Here is a 20,785-nt window from a genome sequence, read left to right on the forward strand (position 1 = left end):
CTATATATAACCTTTTTTTTTCCCGTTTAAAGCGACAGCAGAGGAGGGAGGATCTGTATGAACCCTACCTATATATAACCTATATTTTATTATTCGTTATATATTATTATTTATTATGCTGTGCTTTCTTCGACCAGCTATAGATAAAATTTCTAAATCGCGTCAAGAATGTATTCGGTGCAATCTATTTAATATTATGCTCTCATTATTTCAAAATATTATTCGGAATAGTTAGATATGCTAAAATCAAATTTTAATCAAAATAGTTTAATAGTTATAAATATAAATAGGTAAAGTTTATTTAAAGTTTTATTGTTTTTAACGACTTTAAATTATTTAAAAAAATATATTCGCAAAAACGTTAATAATGAGTGTTTTACGTTAAATATAGTAGGTAGCCGTTTTATTATTTCTCGAGTTCCATGAGAAAAAAAGCTCGCTAAACAAGAACGGTAAATTTATAACCAGTAAGCCTCTGTGGAGGTAGCGTGAGTGGTGTACAGGAAATATGCAATATACCGTTTGTACCGTTGATTTATTTGGCATTGAAGGGGCCTTGCTTTTAAAAATTGCATAGGGTCCACAATCATAGTATCGGAACTGAGTTCCTATACGGATTATTAAGTATTCATATTGTCTGTATCATTTTTCGCAAGTAATATTAAAGGGCTATTATTTTTGTATTAGGGTCCGAAGTATAGTAAAATATATGGTAAGACGAACCTAATATTAGTACCTAGGTAATATTATATTGGTGCTATGACGGAACGTAGGTATAGGTACTCTCGGATAATGTAAAAATACAACTATAGGTCGGTATTAAATTTCCTATTTTTATTAATTTCGGGTACTTACTCGTAATGAACCAGTTAAAGATTTTTTTTTTATTGATTATATGTCATATTATGTGCTCTCCTTCTACAGCAGGATTAGTACAAAAACTAGTACACACAACATAATATATTTATTGGCTAAAAATATTATAAAATGTACATACCTAACATAGAATACTATGTATTATATTATATTATTATTTAACATAGTATTCTATGTACCTAATTAATTAATAACAATAAAAGCTGATTGAGGTTAGAACTAGATTGACGAGGATTTCAAATAACTGAGCTATAAAATAGAACGAACAAGAGAAAAGTATTAAGCTTTAGATTTTAACCAAATACTTGGAGAGTTTTATTACACATCGTAATTCGCATGATAACTCGGCGGTTTTTAGTTAACGATATATGAGCAGTTGTTTTTAAAAAACATTTAAATTTAAATTTTTGACAAACACAATTGATTTGTTACTAAAAAATAACATTAAAACAATAAGATAAAACAAAATACCCTAGACTGGACAGTAGACATACTATTTTTACTCAGTTTCATTTTTTTGTATGATATATTCATTAGTAACATAAATACCATTAAATTCAAATTTAACACATACATTAATCATTATACAGTTATTAGGCTTAGCTAATCTATTATAAGTTATAAAGTATAATATGAATATATTACTTGTTCACTAGTTGACTATATAGTTGAAAGTTGAAAAATATTTTTGAAAATAAAAATAATAATACGGTCAATGAGAAGATGGAGTTATCTTCACGTCTCCCCCTCAGTGGCCCAGCAAACACAACTTATGTTGTCGGTAATTATTACGATTGTTGACTGTTGTAAATAAATATTATATTCGGTCAATGCATTCTGATGTAACAGTCACGCCATCTATCATCGCTGTTGTGTCTGACTTCATTACTTCAAGTGAATGCACGTCAATACGTCATAATGTCATATTGAAATATTGAATTGACCTGTTCGAAAGTTGCAGAATAGAATTCTGAATGCGAAATGAAACAGTGAGACACATAGAATATATAAAATAAATAACTAACGAAGTATGAATTAATATATACTTATTGTTTTATGCCAACAGTTGGTTTGGCTATGACTTTTTTTTTTTGAAGAATCGATCTAAACAATTAAAAACTAAAATGATAGGTACCTAGAATATAATTAATTTTAATAATATGAAGACCCGGTGGAAGAAGCCAACTATTAACGACACTCCTGAGTTGTGAATTGTGAGTGTTGGCTTAGACCGTATGATAAAAATACAAGTTCATTTTAAGTTTATTTATATAAGGTATTAATTTTATAGTTAAGGAAGTTATGGGCATAGGTAGCGAACTTACTGCACCGTTTTATTTTCGGTATTTTGGGTTGGTTATCAGATTACCTTGATTATCAAGTTATGTAAAAAACCATTATAACCAACGTTTATTTTTCAGTTTGGGAAAAACTAGTTTTTTGGAGAAATTTGAAATTTGGAAAGAATGGTTCAGCCCCGCATTTATCCATGAAATCATAACCATGATCATTTTTATCTCGTAAACAATGAGTTGGCACCACTGTAATTTTTAACAGTGGTATAATATTATGTTTGGTAGCCAGAATATCCGAATGATTCGATAACCCCCTCCTCAAATCCGGTACGTCTTGTAGCGTTGCGTTATATGTTATTCATCCACGACTGGTTACAAATACAAACCTTAATCTTTTTCGTTCGTGCTTGTTGACGACAACATTGCCAAAATGGTGAGTACCGTATTTGATTTTTGATTTTTAATCCATTCGGATCGTAATGGAATCTTACTGGAACAACAAACTGTTGGACGCGATTGCCATGAAATCCGGCCGTTCACCGGAATCTGTCGGCACCTGAGTCGTTGACGTGCCTTTCACAATTTTTTCTCTAGCCGTTGATTGTTGGTGTTTTTTCAGTCTTTGGTCATCCCTGAAAAGTTCCAGCACATTTTGCGTATCCTCAGCACCAACATCGATGGCAAACGTAAAGTCATGTTCGCTATGACCGCCATCAAGGGAATTGGCAGACGGTTTTCCAACATTGTGTTGAAAAAAGCAGACGTCGACTTGAACAAAAGAGCCGGAGAATGTACAGACGAAGAGGTTTGTACTATTTATTAATTTAGTTATCTTTGTTAGATCAATTTGTAGTAGCGTACCTACTCAAAATTTTTAATGAGGGAGGACTTGAAATTGAAAACCTCAGTTGTCTCAATATCAGGTTTGATAAATTAGATACTTGGTCATATACTAGTTATATTTATAGACTAAAGTTGTAATAATTAGGTACCTATACACACGATTTAAGATATTATATTAAATCATGGGTTAATAATATAAAAACAAATAATGTGGTCAATGGGAGGGGGGTCAGTCTGTTAGCCACCAGCTCTGTGTACCTATTGATAATTTGTATGTATTTAATATTGTCATCTCCGTTCAAGACACATGCAAGCGTCTTTGAGAATATTACGTTAATTATTTCACGTAATACTATTTTACGTTTGCTAAAGCAAATGCCTTGCAATTACCAAGGGCTTTTGGTAGACTTACCAAGTGGCCCATGCATGTGAAGGAATAATTTCAATGGTTGAATATATTTTTCAATTGTTTCTTGGTACGAGGTATTATATTGAACTGTTAATATGATTGATTTGTGAAAGTCCATTTCTGTATGGAAATAGTTTTTTCTACCTACATTGTAGACAATTTTCTCTACGAATCGAAACTTTGTAGCACAAATTGAGAAATTTTGCTTACAATCACTTGTAATGCTTAATGGTTGAATTGTGCAAAATCAAATAATACTGTTTGTTTTTGAGTTATTTGTTGATATTTAATTCTTAATAATATGTGTTGACAGCATTATCTTATATATTTTTAAGTATTAATATTAAAAATATTACTAGGTACTAAGACAATAAATATTTACAATTACCGACTACCCTTTTAAGTTTACCAAAATTTAATTAGGTAATTTTAATTTTTAATATCATCAATTCCATGCACAGTATTCTAATAGAAATATTGCGTTTATTTAATTTCCAAGTAAATGTTCTGATATCTGTGCTAAAACATATTCTTCATTAGGATAATATAAATGCAATTTATTCATTTGATATTCTATCGGTGAAGAGACAACAATATATTATATTCTTTTAGTAGAAATGTAAATACTAAATTTCTGAATTCTATAATGTGATTGTAATTTACAAATAAGCATAATCAACGGTTCATTATATTTGTATATAATGAAATTGGTAAATTGTGCAAAATTAATCATTTATATATAAATCTATTTTGTAAATTCTATTTAATTGTTATTTACTCAGATTTATTTTAAGGACATGGCTGCAATTTATCAGTGTCTATAAAATATTTTGTTAATAGTGTACAGTAAAATCTTCATTCTGAATTAATAAATAGTTAGGTAATTTTAATTTTTAATGTCAAAATTATCATGCACAGTATTTTAATAAAAATATTGCGTTTATTTAATTATTAAGTAAATGTTTTAATATTTGTGCTAAAACAAGATCTACATTAGGATAATATAAATGCAAAATATTCATTTGATATTCTATCGGTGGAGAGACAATTAAACATCAATATACTTTTATTTTACCATGACAATATTATTGCAATTATTATTTAAGTTACTTTTGAGTGCTTAGTCAATATAAACTGAGTGACTGTTTTTATGAAAGACATTTTTTTAAATATTATTTTAGCCTTTACTGTGCTATTGACTTGATGGAACTATGTTGCATTAACAGTATTCTGCTTCAAATACTATTGTGGTGCTTCTTTTATATAATTATGTGGTTACCATCGGTATGATTATACCATAAAATACCTGCTAGCCATGGTATAACCATTATATAAATTTATAACTAATAATACAAATTAATTTAATTAGATTTATTTTAATGTATAATTTAAGAATATAAAAAATAAACATCAATTAATAAGAGGTTTAAAATATAATTTCTCATAAATCATGTAAAAAAGTTAATGTTCTTTGATCAATTAATTGCCCTGATTAAGTGTAATAATATATGTTTGTATTCATGGATACGTATGATCAACAGTTCATTGTGTAATTGTTGTTTTTTCCTGTGATTCATTTTAACTACGCTGTTGTATGATTTTAGATTAGGCTATATTCAGTTAAAATTATATTTTGTTTTTGACTACTATTTGAATTAAACAAAGCACAATAAACGGTACATAATGTTCATACGTTATGGAATTGGTAGATTGTGCAAAATTGATAATTATGTATAGAACTACTTAATGACCATGTCTTATAGATTTTGTCAAGTTTCTGTTTAATTACATATTTAATATGAATATCAATTTATGAAATTTTTAGTTAAATAATTTTGTAATTGAATTAAATCATTTAGATACTCTAATATTGGGGGAAATCAATGCTAACAGTAACAGTAGGTTTCCTCTCTGGTTCTCGATAACACGGAAAAGAAAGATACTCTAATATTTTATTTATTCTGTTAAAAATGTTTTTATATTAGAATTTTAGATTTGTGCAATACATGAATTTAAAATAATTATGCATTATTATTTTTTAGGTTGAAAAAATTATCACAATTATGCAAAATCCACGTCAATACAAAATTCCAGACTGGTTTTTAAATAGACAAAAGGATGTTGTTGATGGAAAATTCTCTCAAGTATGTTAATTTGAATAAATTTGTGTTATTTTTAATTCAGTATATATCATTATAACTACCAAAATTAACTCATGATTATTTTTTGAATTTATAGCTTACCTCCAGTACCCTTGACAGCAAATTGCGTGAAGATTTGGAAAGGTTGAAGAAAATTAAAGCTCACCGTGGTCTCCGTCATTACTGGGGGTTTGTTTATTTGATTTAATATACCTAATATACATTTTATACAATTTATAAGCATTTAAATTAGCCCATTATTGGGTATATTTTTTAAAAATCTTATAATATATCAAGTTAGATATAATTCTGGTTTGTTTTTATACTAGTAGGCCTCTTGTCTAATACAATTTTCTTATTTATTGATACATTTTATGTAAACAATGATTATATTTAACTCAAGAGGACTCGTTGTGCTGTCTAAAAGAACAAGCCTTTAGAAATTCGTTTATTATTTCAAGAATTCAAATATTTTTGTAATTTAACTTAAGAATCTTCTATTTAGGCGATATACTGAATTACTAAAATTATACAAATTGATGTCATCTATGTAGAAGTGTTCAATCCTGTTAAAAATGCCATCTAAATACCATTTGCTTGATAGTCTGACATTTATAAATGATTTAATTTCTCAGAAACTCTATAATGAATTATTTTTAAATTTTGTTTCCTAATAATTACTTATAAAACAATATTGATTTTAATTAAATTTTAATGATCAATTTATTGCGTATTTATGTGTGTATTTTCATGAATAATTTTAAAAGATTTGTCATCCCCCTCCATGTGCATGTCTCTGTTTCTGCGTGTAAGAAATTACATTTTCATTCATAAGTTGTAATAATGTGGTAGTTTTGATATAATAATGAATTGACCTATTCTAAAATTCATGTCGTATACTTTTTTTGATATTAGTTTTGAATAAGTTAACTAAATTTTAAAATGATCATAACCTACTTAAAAGTAATATCAATAAATTCCTACCTGTAACCCTAGATAAAAATCATACCTTCAAATGTTTTGATATGTGAATTCACTAATATTTAAGCTAACAGCACATTTGGAATTTGTCATGTTATATGTGTAAAATGGAGACTACAAATGTGGGTTAGTTGTCCTTTTAACGCATGTAATTAGTGTTAAAAATTAAATTATGCTGGAATAATAATAATATTTAAAAATGTAAAAAATTATGTGTTATTATTGAATTATTAAATTATAAGCTATATATTATTTTATCTTATATTAGTGATTTCATAATTTTATCATATTTGATCTTTGTAATTTTGTTTGGGATGTAAAGTGTAAGTTAATGGTTACTTCATCTTAATTTCTAAATAATAATTTTCAATAATTTAACTATTGTTATCTTTTTCTTTTTTGATACTCTTTTTATAATAGTACTTAAAGACTGAAAAAAGCGTTTTGTTTATTTAAAAGTTTTTAATATTCTGTTTCATTTTTTTTTTTACTTCAAATAATTTAGAAATTTTTAAAAATTATTAGCAGTTACAATAAAAACATGAGTGATTGCCTAAAGTTCTATTTCATAGACTTTTGTATAAGTTTTAGCACTGTAAGATTTGATAAAATTATAAATAATTATCTTTTATGTTTTTAGTTTGAGAGTACGTGGTCAACATACCAAAACTACCGGACGTAGAGGAAGAACTGTTGGTGTATCTAAGAAGAAATAAGTTAATAAAAGTGATAATTTTTATTCAAATTTAAAATTGTTTTATTTTTGCCCATATTACTATTTAACTTTCTTGTTTATCCTTCTAAATTCTAGTGTAACAATGAGTGTATTATACATACAATTTTTTTTATCTGATAGTTATCAACATTAGTCGTTTTGGTTAAAATATTCCTTTATTCATCAGCATCTTTTCTAATAGAAAAGTGAATCTACAGTGAAAACTCTCTATAATGAATCTGAAGGGACCATGTGATTTCTTTCGTTATTGAGAGTTTTTGTAATAAAGAGTTATTAATAGGTTTTAAATCAAACCAACCATTATAAGTTAACTTAATGTTATTAGCGTAATATAGAGTTTTTCGTTATAAAGAGTTTTCACTGTATTTGGTACTCTAGTGAGGTCGAAATTGAAAATTTTTGGTAGATTTCAAACGTTGGAAGAACAAAATGGTAATTTTTCACAAACCTGAATTTAAAAAAAAAAAATCCCATTTTATATTTTTGGTGCAACTTTAAAGCTAATTTCATATCATAGACTCGAAATTATCACCAATTAGTTATATTAATATTTTGGCTTTGATTTGATTATAGATGCTTAGTATAGCACAAGCTTTTTTTCAATCCATGTTAATGATGTTTTTCTTTAGAGTCAAAAAGCTTGACAATTTATTTCATTGATTCTCTTACAAGTTATTAATTATTACTACCAATCAAACATTTTTTTAAATGTTATGAGCAATAGTTTTCAATTTTAATACTTAATACTAGGAAATGCAGTACATAGTCTGAAGAAATAAACGCTAATAATAATTCCTCTTAAACTCTAACTATAAAAATTTATAATAATTAGGGTAGTTTTGGCAATTAAGAAGACGCCACGCTTACATACGTTGTCTTCATCTTACAAGTGCACACAGGCTTTTCATTATATTTTAATTTTAAAGCGAGTTTTAAGTATCTTAATATAAACTATCAATTTACAATTATAAATACTCATACTTGCTTAAAAATTATAATATCATTAAAAGCCCATGTGTTTACCTAGATCATAATGTGATCTTTATTTTTTATAAGAAGTTAACTCACTTCAAATTTTAAACTAACAAGCCATACATGATCTGTTGAGCACAAAATTTGCTGTTTTATGCATTTGTAAGACCGACATAACACATGAGTGTGGTGTCCACTTGTTAATGTAATCTACCCTATGGTTATAAATAATAAAGTTATTACTAATGCAGTATATAATACATGTTTAAAATTTAACACTTCTGTGGTGAATTAATTATTATCGTACCTACTGTCATTTTCATATTCAATAATATGATCTTATTCTTATTATAACTGTGTTTATATTTCTTAAATTGTGGTCTCCTGACAATGTCTACTAAACTATTATATAATTTACCATTTACTGTAGTCTGTTAGGTATTGACAAGGGGAAAAAGAATTTTCACGGGTGTTGCTGAAGTTAAGAGTGCACAGTATTCAGCGACATCTATACGCAATACAGATTTTAATTTAAAATAATTAACATTGGTGTCTATTATGTATGTACCCTATAATAAATAATAATACAAATTTATGTACATCGACATTTTTCAAGTTCCTCAAAAACAAAAATTTGTATAGAAATATCTTTTAACAATGTTTCTGCGGCAGTTTATCATTAATGTATTAGTGTGTATCGTTAATAATGTATCACATAACACGATGACCCAGTGACGCGAGCTTGACTCATCCGTTCATATTATTATAGTGTGTTAAATAATATTGGGTATTTAAAGGTCGTCGAAGCTAGTTTATGTTGCACTATATAGTATTATTATCGTATACGAGACCGTAGTGGCGCAGTGGTCACGCAGTTGACTACGACTCACAGTCATCGGTTCGATTCATAGCTAAGTGCTAAAAAAATTTGTGTGGTTTTACGCGATCACCAAATTCCCACACTGTCCGATTGCATCATCCGGTTTCCAACTAGGTCCCACTCTACTGGGAGTGAAGACCGCACATGTCTCCTCTCGGAGAAGGGGGTAGTATCATGCAACAAGTGATATATACAGTAGGGTCTCGATTATCCGAACACAGGCTAATCCGAAAGACGCGGTAATCCGAACGGGCTTGAGAATTATCTTATCGCCATAATATGTACATACTACATAATATGTACATATTATGTATGTATTTGTAAATAATATTTTCCGGTAATAAAGTTTTTCAATTATGTGGGACAAGGCTACCAATTCATAACGGGAACCAATGTACAAAAAAAAATCAATATTTTAAATGGTAAAGTTCATAATTAATATTAATATTTTTATGTATTCAATGTCTTTTGAAATAACGAGTTTTTACACGATTAATACAAATAAAAATAAAATTTCATATTTTAAATAAAAATAAAATTGATGTTTTTTTTTTAAGCCATAGGTAATCCGAACAAATCGCTAATCCGAACGACCCCTTTCCCCAATCTCGTTCGGATTATCGAGACCCTACTGTACTTAAAAATATAGATCACATGATCTCCCTACAACCCACTTGTGATAAGCATTGACGAAGACCAAGGGGGCGTTTCAATGAACAAATACAAAAAAAAAATGATTGTATTGCGTTTAGTAAGAATGTAACGCCACTGTATTATTGCAATAATAAAAGTCTATGATTGCCCATGTACCTGCGTCTAACATATTTACTCGATACCTATATGAATTTTTTTGTATTTTTATTTATACAAACATTTTTTTATATTTTTTTAATGTGAAACCTTAAAATTTAATATTATATTATAACCTTTTTTTTTTTTATATAATTTTAATAATTTACTTAGAGTACCTACTACAAGATATTTTTAACCACAACTCTTTTAAGACAGTCTTAAGTCTGTATAAACTGAAAAAGAAATTGGTGTTGTAAAAAACCGGAGCCATTTAGGAATTTATCTGTCAGAACTTTTTTGACGGTAGCCGTTTGGAAATTGACTTTTTTGTAAAACGGGGGAAACGGTAGTCGAATGGGCCACCTTATAAATAGGCTGCAAAGGCGCGGGTTTTTTATTACACGGAGGGGGAAATGCTTTGTGATATGCTTGCCTAATAATAATATAATATATTATTACAAAATAAGTATAATATGAGTAAATTAACTAGTTTTTGATATACCTCATGAATAGTACAGTTAGTAGTAAGTACTGCAATAGAGTAAGTCATTTTTAATTCTATAAAAATATTACCACGATTTTTACGGTTAATACACACTCATAATACAGAATATTGTGAAGAATGTAGAATGTAGATACTAGGTATATAGATACCTATTTAAACGTATTTACCGTGTAAATTTTAAGATTAAATAGATATCTATACAATTTAATGTGTTAAATACTGAAATAATTTTAAATAGTTGAAAAGCATGAAATATTGTGTATGCATAATTTGAAATCTTATGTATTACAATGAAAGTAATCTTTAAAATATCCACCTATATTTTTGTTGTACCTATATAAAAATACCAGAAGTTAATCCCATGTTATATTATTTTTTGATTTTAGTTACGTGTGATTTTTACGGAGATTTATGTTCTTTCTATTATGAATAATGGGGCTTATAATAATAAATGCACAAATATTTTTCATAGTCAAAAATACTTTTATATACTACCATGATTCTGCAAGTATCAAAAACATTATTACCTAATATGTCAATAGCAAATTATTATCAGGAAGTGGGCCCATTTGAGTTTCCAACGCGCATCTATTATTTATTTGTGCGTCCTATATGCTGCAATGATTGGTAAAACTATTGAATAACGAATTGTTATTGAATATATTATAACTGTTATCTTATCACCACATGATTTGACTATAGGTACTCCCCAGAGGTTAAAGTGGGAAAAAATTCCAGAGGGGACTAATGTTTCCAAAAAGTTTTAAGCGTTCCATATATAGTTTTATGTATAATGTCTAATGTATAAAATCCTAATTTGTTAAAGGGGACGCTTTTTAACCGCCGTCAGAGGTAAGGGGACTGAGTCCTCCTGCGTCCCCCCCACTTTAACCCCTGGTACTCCCTTAATTGAAATTGAAATTATTGTAACAACCTCGTCATTTGAGAGTTGCATTAATTGTTCCGTTCTAAATTTTTTTATGTTGGTTAAAATTTTTGTGATGACCAGCTTTAGAAATGTCAGCCCACTGGGTGTCTATATTGTTGTAAATCTCCGTCATGATGGTTGCGAATATCCACTGTAACGAAAAAAATCATAGAAGCGAAACTATTTAATACCTAACTGATTGATTAATATATCTTGATAATAACAATAAAATCACGTTCCAATATATAAATATTTACCTACCTAATTAATATTATAACCTTGGATATTTTTAATTTTATTGTTAATCAGTTTACATGTTATTGCATAGCTAAGATTTTTTTTTTTGTATTAGCTTGATCGAGGATGTCACTATTTTCAGTACATAATTTTATCTTTCTCTGATATAAAAGCACCATAGAACATTTTTTTCAGCAGTAAAAATGTTTTGTAGAAAGATTTAAGATTTAATATTATGATTGTGCAATAGCCTAAGCTATTACCAAATTTAATATTAATAATATTATATAAATTCTGAGGTTTGCAGTTTGCACATTCGTTTTTTAAAGATATTTTAATATTTCTGTGATGTATGTGTCTTTTTAAATTTTAATATTATATTACGTAAGCACTCTTAAAAAAAAGCATAGATCCCCTCGAGAATCGCGATTGTAATAATCATTTCCATTGACTATTTAAAGTTTCACTTTTATAATTTTCTTCGCTACAGTATCCATTTTATATACGTCGTCTATTTACGAATTATATAATATAAGCTTTGGGCCACCATTCCAACCGTTCTGAAACTGTTAAATTAACTTCTGTTATAATTGATATTAAGTGTTAAAAAAACAAAAACAATTAGTTGACGTTCGCGCTACAATTACAGTAGGTATAGGTAATATTGTATATACTTACAGTGTCCCGTGAGGATTTACCCATTGCGGTATCTCACGAAATATTGGAGATATCAAAATTCTGGTTTTGTTATAAGACTCGCGGGGATAAGAACTGCGGTTATTTCCATTTTTAATTTATTTCAATGTTTTGTTAAAAATTTAAATAATATATTTTTTTATTTAATTATTTTCAAAAAAAATTAAGATAGCCATTTTGTAGTGTTTATTTTTCCGTAGATAAAGACGTTTCAAAATCTTATTTTTCTTATTTTTTCTAATTTTGAAGAAATATAATTATTATATAATATTATAACATTACTAGACACACTGAAATCGTTCGGTCGGCCGTACGAGCACGCGCGTGGCATGTAATACGCGTAACATGGGCGTTTCACATGTTTGATAGCATTATGTTAAATAATTCCCAATTAAAAAAAAAAAAATAAATAAATAAAAATCAGGAAGTCAACAAAAATAAAATTTTGAAACGTCAATAATTTCAGAAAAATAAACTCTACAAAATGACTATAGTGAATTCTTTTGGAAATAATTAAATAAAAAATATATTTTATAATTTTTTCACCAAAACCTAACTAAAATATGAAATAATTATAGTTGTTATCACTGTGAGTTTTATTACAAATCCAGAATTTTGATATCTCCTTTATTTCGGGAGATATCTAAATGGGTTAATCCTCGCGGTATACTCAGTATAGTTTAATACCAAAAAACAACATCTATTTTTGGAAAATTCAAAATAGCCGATTCGTAATTCTAATTTTTACAAATTTTGGTTTATAATAATTTTTCAAAATGCAAATTTTAAAAGCTTACTAAATAATGACATTTATTTTTATTTTCATTCATGGTTTCTTATAATAGTTATCTTTCTTAAATGTTTAGCCGATCCCCTTGCATATGTTGTTCAACCATGCAGCGTCCTTTCCCTACTAAATATGACCCTGAATATGTATATAGTATATAAATGTAAAACACATATTTTTGCCTTTTTAACTACACAGTTATATTTATTAGCAGCAAAAACGTATTTTATTAATCGGAAGATTCGGAGGGGTTGGGGTTTCAGTATTTCCACAATAAATTTTATTTAACTGTGTCAGTGATTAACAGGGCTGAAAATTTACAATAAAATACCATGCAAATATGAAATATGTATGCACACAAAAACCGGAAAATATGCATAAAAATTTAAAAACTTGTGAAATTATGAAAAATTAACTTATTTATACGATGTATAAAATTAATTCATAGTTATGTTTATGGCTTTATAGAAACAAACAAATAATATTCATAAAATATTAATAATGTATTAAAACAAATGTATAATATAAAAAAAAAAACATATAAAAGAAGTAAGTGTCAAGCCTCATAAAAAAAATGTCTTATTATACACCTTTGCTAAATCCATAATTGTTTCACCAAACATAAAATAAATAAGAGTATCTTGCTTAGGCGTGGTCGTACGCTCAATCTACGGAAACGTATACTGAGCGTATACATACTGGTCGCCATTGCTAGCTCCCGGATAGGTGACCACTCAGGGTTTTAGCAACATAACCTTACCACACATACACAAACAAGTGTTACATTTCTACCACCTCAAAAATATACAAAAATAACCTCCACCCAATGGCATGTTTCCGAGGGTTCCCCCTTAAAAAAATAAAACAAAAACCAGATGTATGTACCAACAGCTAAATATGCAAAAAAAAAAAATGTTGTATTAAGAATGTTATATAAATCAAACCTGCAGGTATGACTTTTTATGATTCAAAACGAAATTCATCAATGCCTGCAGGGGCATGTAAAATTATTAAATTAATAGGCTTACGTGTTAACAGCTCATTACATCAAAATTGATTCACTGACTTTCATCTGAATTGTTTGATAAATTTATATTATTTTTACTATAGGTCACTCAATTAGTAATTGTGAAGTTATTTTAAATGAAACATTTCAAAAAGCCTCTACCGTTAAACGTGATGTGTTAATGCGCAATCTTTATTGTATTTAAATCTTTAAACACTTTCGAATGTTTGAACAGTATTTAAGTATATTGTTATTTTTATGGAACTCTCGTTTTAAAATTAAAATGGTCGCATATTTTGCTAATTTAAATATTATTATTTATCTAAACAATTTGCTGTTACAGAGTTGATACATTTCCATTTTTGTATTGCATAATTCATACACTTTCACGAAATTGTGTATCAATCCGTATTATGAGCATGTAAAATCGCTATGTTCACTGTAATAAGGAAGAGTCTCGAAGAAGTGTTATTATATAGACATTATTTGTTCGATTATACATTTATACACATAGGTAAGTACAACTACTTTCTTGTGCTGTTGCGATATATGATGTCTTAAAATAAATATGTAACAATCAGATTTTACAACTATTTTTATGTATTTTAATGTATAATATTGATTGTAGGTAGGTATATAACTATATAAGTAATAATATACCTATTACCTAAGCATATAAATTGTAAAAGATTAATTTGATAATGAGTGAATATTACATGTATGTACCTATATTTATTATATTTTCCCTTTAGTATATTGAAAGAAACTAATTAATTTTAAGTAGTATTAGTATACAGGGTGATTCACTAAGCATGCTCACCCTCTTTTTTTTTAATAATTCAGTTATTCAAAATTTGATTTTAGAAATCTTTCAATAATTCAATATACTTATAGACCTTATTTCCAAGTTTTTGAAATTGTGTGTACCTACCACTAAGAAATGTTTTGTGGTGATTCAAATTTCTGTTCTTCAAATAAGCCCCCCTTTTCTATTGTAAATTATTTAGTGTAGGTATATTTGTTTGAAAAGTTTGATGTACTTAATTCAAAATTCAGACGAGTAGATTCTAAATTATAAAAAAGTTTATTCTAAGAATAATATTATAATAGCTATAATAATAATAATAATTATAATTATAATTATAATAATATATATCATAAAAGTGGTTTCATAAAAATTTAAAACAGTTGATTAGATTATTATTTACTATACCATGGCCATTTTTAAAAATTATTAATGTTGATAAATTGACCAACATTTTTCAATTACCATACCTCCAATTTCTCATTAACACGGAATTACTATCTTTTCATATACAAAGCTAAAAAACACAAAAACTACTTGTTTGAATTTGAATTCTGGTACATAAACATTTTAGAAAAATGATCTGGTAAAAATAAATCATATTTGAAAGTTTGAAGTTCTCATTTGAAAAACAGAAATTTGATTGTTATATGTTGATGTTATATAGATATTTCATGAACTTGCATAATACATAAGGACGGTCATCGCCGTGTTGCGTAATTTCCAGTGAGTCTTTTCACGAGGATTAAAAAAAAATACCGTTTCTGTCGGCCACTGTGACAGTGAATCATTTGAAGGTCCTATTTTATATATATCTATAGGCTTATGTGTATGTAGTCCCGTAATTTTGTGATGAAATCTTATGAATCGTTTCCTCTTACCCCTGTATTCATCATCATCACACAATTAATGTGAGTTTCGTCGAGAAAACATATTATTACAGCATATTTCAATGCATTACGTTTGTATGCAAACATATGCAATGCATACAGTACACACATAATCCGATTGACATAAAGTCTGGGAAATCGGAGGAAATGTGAAAAAAAATAACACGATTAAAAACGATATAGGAAATGAATATTTACTTAGTACGTAAGAAAATGAATGACGGAATGGCTATAGTGAAAATATTCATATAACTATAAATATTAAATAGTGAAAAAGAACTGTGATGAAGAATTCAAGAATGTAATGATTATAAAATAAAACAGTGTTGATGTTATAATGTCCTTTTGATACTATATGAACGTGATGTTCAGTGGTGCAACTAGACACACTGGGGCCCTAAAGTCAAATATAACAAAATTGGTATACAACTCTTCGGTCTTCCCCTCTCACCAGTTAATCGACATTCCTTCCGTAATATTAATAATTTCAAATAATTAAAACAATTCTATAAGCCATAAAATATAATACTTATAAACCATAAAAAAAACTTTTTTTATGAATCGCTTCGGTACTGTCTTAATGCTATAATAATTATTACGTATAACCATTTGTAATTTGCGATTAAAAACAACGATAGTTGCTCTCGCTTCTGGCGACGAGTAACTGAAATCCACTTTTAAAAATTAAAATAATTTAATTCAGGTGACTATTAGTATAAATAGCTATATAAGTATAATGGTTTTTGGAGAATAAATAATGAAAATATTGAATAATAATCGCCCCCTCCCACCTTTCAGTTATACTTTGCCGATACTTGCGAGTTACGATACCTAATTTCTATGAAGAAAGTTATATATTTGAAACATTTTAATAAAAAATGTGAAAAAATAATAAAACCATAAACAATAGTTTGTCCTTTCAGCAGCAACAATAACTGTATTAAAAAGGTGCCTATTACAGCGGGGGGGGGGGGGTGGAGTTTTTACCTTGCCAATTTACTTGCTATAGTTGTGTCACTGATCACGATTAAATAATCAAAAACGAACTAACTAATACCTATCACCTAACCATGTATTTAATTGTATACATACTTTGGTCAATGTTTTATAAAACCTATACCTGTACAAAATAAATAGATTAAGAAGCACGTTTTCTTTTTTTTATTAACAAAATATGTGGTTCTTTTGATCTCGTAAGCACGGTTTTTTGATTTATATGTAGGTATACCACTAAAAATGTTTGATACCAATAGGCAATAAGCCGATATGTTGAGAAAAATATTACCAAATCTTACCATTCACACCAACCTAATTTATCTATGGAATATAATGTTATAGATAATTTTTTTGATAGGCATATTGAGGGGGCACCATAGGCCACCTTAGGGATCCCGTTGTAGTTACAGAATTTTTGTTAAAATGTAAAAATAAATATTGCATATTAAGTAGATGCTTTGATTTACATCAGATTGTTAAATTGAAAAAAGGGGGACGATGCTGTATATTTTAAACACTTCGGAAACCACTTGAACTTACCTATATTATTTTGATAAATTTAAATGTTTAATTTCTTAAAAACTATCCTTTTCATTTGGATATCAGTCTTTCACGCACTAATTGTCGATATATGTATATTAAACAGATCATCATAATTCATAATTAATTTGGTTAAACATACTATTTTTAATAGTTATATCATAAACATCAACAGACAACAATAACATTTAATTTGACGGCGCATACATATACTATATACATATTATATTACTATAGATTATATATAATAAATAAGTTACCTAAAGTAACTTGAAAATAAAATATATAAATCATCTAATATTGTACCTACCTATACAAAATACTTTCCCTCATGAATTGCTAATACGATTTATTCTTGTCGTTATAAATTTATAATAGTATAGAAGTCTCGCCGGCAACTAAAATTGCATACAAAAACAAATCGATTGTTTGTCTGGTATGCAAAATTAATTTTAAAATCGTGAAATAGCAAACGTAGGTAATCTATATAGTGTATATACGTTACCTATTATTGAAGATTAGAAATTTTCCAATGGCTGTTCTTACTGTTGTTGCATGCAATATCTATTGTTTTATTAATCGTTGCTTTTTAATCTTAAAATTATACTTACAATTGATTAAATATTTATATACTTACCTAGGTATCAATGTGTATGAGTTGAAGTTTTTTGTTTGTTAAATTTATTTTTGGTAACTTAATATTAAAAACTATTAGGTGCATCAAAATGTGAAATGATCGATTTTATAATACATAAAATAATGATTATTATTAAGTATTATTCATACTTGTTTGATATATTCCATGTTATGGTCCTCTATTTTTTAAATGGCGTATCACGTGTACTTATGCGGCTATATCTTATTGTTGATATCGTTTTAATATCCGTTCTTAATAGAAATATAACTTAAATGTATTTTCAGTGTAAGTATTATAGATGTAGTTAAATGTCAATTTTTAATACTTAAATAATTATTAAATAATATAAGTCAATAGTTTAATTAATTGGTGTTTAATTACTGAAACTAATAATTAACTCGGAATATATAAAAGTAGGTACGTTATCTATTGATTATGGATATACATAGGTAGAAGTACCAATTAATATATGTATTATACTTATACGTATGATTAAATTACTTGAATAATATGTTTAGTAAATATATAAAAATTAAACATAATATTCATTATCCAATACCTACGAGTAGATTTAAATTTTTAATTAATATCGTTGTTATATTATATTCATTTTAATAATTATAAACGAAATAGAATAGAAAAATAAAATCCTAGTGTAAATAATTGTTTTTTCTACATCATCATTCGCGAATAAGTAAATTACCCAACTATACAGTTGTGGCATAATATGTATATTATAGTCAGTCGATCGGATAAGACACGACTACACGAGTCTTCTGATTTATATAACCCGTACGGGAAACGTTATCTATTGCGGATATTCTAAAGAAATAGAGGATTGTCATAACAGACTTGGAAACTTGTGAACTTGAGCTGACCTTTTAAAAGCGAAGTTGATTATCGTTAATCACTTGGTTCATTGTTGTAACTGCAGTAGGAGTTAGTTTCCTATGATTTTGATATTAATGTATTGCACATCATCTAAACATAATATGTATATTGTTACGCGGGTCACAATGTGGTGTGATAATAATTATTTTCGTGTAAATACCTATTAGGTTATTTACGTACAAGTATGGTGTTTCCAGTTTCAAAGATCAAAGCTAATTCGGTTTTAACTGTTTTTGACCTCACGATTAAAGCATATTTCTGTTTTAAGGCTTAATCAATACTTTATTAGCACTTAGATTACTTACATAATTTATTGAAATTATCGTATCGTTATAACAATCGCGTAGCTAATTTTTAAATGTTCACAACATCACATATTCATATACATACATGTTAATTGTTGTACACATTAGGTATACTTACATGGTTTTCTGATAGTATTTGTCCTAATTGAGAGTTAAATACTTAAATGAGATTCTTAATCGGGTATTAATTATTGCTGTTAAGGTGAATTATCTCACATCTTCAATAGTTAGCGTTATTAAATATTATTTTGAATATTATAAGTATTTAAAATTTAAATGTTTAGTATTTTAATAAATAATAAATTGCTTTAAAATTACTTTTTAGAATAGATACTTACCTAAATTTGATAAATGCTGGTTATAACTTATAATTATTGCCAATAAGACAAGTCTACACCGATTACCAAAAACTATGACCACCCATAGGCTATAATAATGTGTAAAGTTTATATTGCCAGTGTAATTTATAAGAATTAATAGATAAATATTTAAGCAAAAATATGCAATATGAAGAGTTTCCAGTTGGTAACCGAAGGTCTTCTCGTGAATACAAACTGACTTTTATATTTTAGATTGTGAGCGGAGCGATGAATGTATTGATTTTACCATGATGTGTGTTTTTTTTTTTTGTGTGTCTGTCATCACGTTTTGGGGCAGTAAAAATGCTTCGATTTTTGACTTCAGTACCTCGTTCGATCAGAAAGTGAATCTAATTGGTACTTTGGGGGGTCAAAAGTAAAAAATTCTTAATACATTTCTAAATAATCGAGAAAAACAAACTAAAAATTAAGGGAAAAACGGGAAATTTTATGCATACTAATTTTTCGACAAAATCGATTTCGGTTTTCGATGTAACTTTAAAACAAATGACCATAGATGCATGAAATTTTCACCGAATGTTTATAGAAGCATATTCTATCCACCATGCAATTTTCAAAAATTTTCGACATTCGACTTAAGTTGGAACTATTCATAGGCATTTGAAATTTTTAATCATTATTAGTTTTTTTAAAATTAATATCGATAAAAATGTATTTGTTCAGCAGAAAAGCTTGAAAATTTAATACAAGGCTCTTAACATATTGCTACAATAGCAGTTGAAAAGTAAAAGAAATTCATAGTCACAATTTTTTTTATAAGCATTCAAAGTTTGAATTTTGACAAAATACGTAAAAATCACAAAAATTCACAAATTATTTTAAGCTAGAAATTCATAAAAAAATTTCTTTTTAAATCTAAGATTTGAAAATTTAATACAAGATTCCTTAAAAGTTTTTCAATCTTTATCACAAATAAAAAGTCCACCGGAAATTTAAATTAAATTTTTATGAGCATTTGAAATTTAAATTTTTATAACATTGGATTTTCACTTTTAGCGATTTCTTTATTTTGGCGTAACTCTAAAACAAATGACCGCAGGTACTTAAAATTTTGACTGAATGTTTATTTGACATTTTCTATATTTGATAAAATTTTCAAAATATTTAAATTTGTTTTGAGCTGTTTACTAACATTTTAATTTTTCAACTTTTTTGGTTTTTTTTTCTATAAATATCGATAAAAATGTATTTGTTCGGTATCTTGAAAATTTAATATAAGGCTCCTTATATATATGACTTCAAAAACCATAACAGTTG

The 20,785-nt window shown here is 27.4% G+C and overlaps 1 protein-coding gene across 1 annotated transcript; it reads left to right on the forward strand.

Annotated features, from left to right (window-relative positions):
• Positions 1-2,445: 2,445 nt before the first annotated feature.
• Positions 2,446-7,290, forward strand: RpS18 (ribosomal protein S18). Its single transcript, XM_015508068.2, has 5 exons — positions 2,446-2,604; positions 2,791-2,976; positions 5,466-5,567; positions 5,662-5,753; positions 7,186-7,290. Exons 1-5 carry the CDS (start codon positions 2,602-2,604, stop codon positions 7,259-7,261), a joined length of 459 nt encoding a protein of 152 aa, XP_015363554.1. The 5' UTR covers positions 2,446-2,601; the 3' UTR covers positions 7,262-7,290.
• The last annotated feature ends 13,495 nt before the right edge of the window (positions 7,291-20,785 follow it).

This window comes from Diuraphis noxia, unplaced genomic scaffold, assembly GCF_037042655.1.
Source record: "Diuraphis noxia isolate RWA-SAM2 unplaced genomic scaffold, SU_Dnox_SAM2 contig0002, whole genome shotgun sequence".
Classification (NCBI taxonomy): Eukaryota; Metazoa; Arthropoda; class Insecta; order Hemiptera; family Aphididae; genus Diuraphis; species Diuraphis noxia.

Bases quoted from the DNA above. Each gene is read 5' to 3' on its own strand.
- RpS18 (XM_015508068.2), top strand. The intron at 5,568-5,661 runs GTATGTTAATTT...TTGAATTTATAG, and splicing joins TTGATGGAAAATTCTCTCAA to CTTACCTCCAGTACCCTTGA. The intron at 5,754-7,185 runs GTTTGTTTATTT...TTATGTTTTTAG, and splicing joins GGTCTCCGTCATTACTGGGG to TTTGAGAGTACGTGGTCAAC.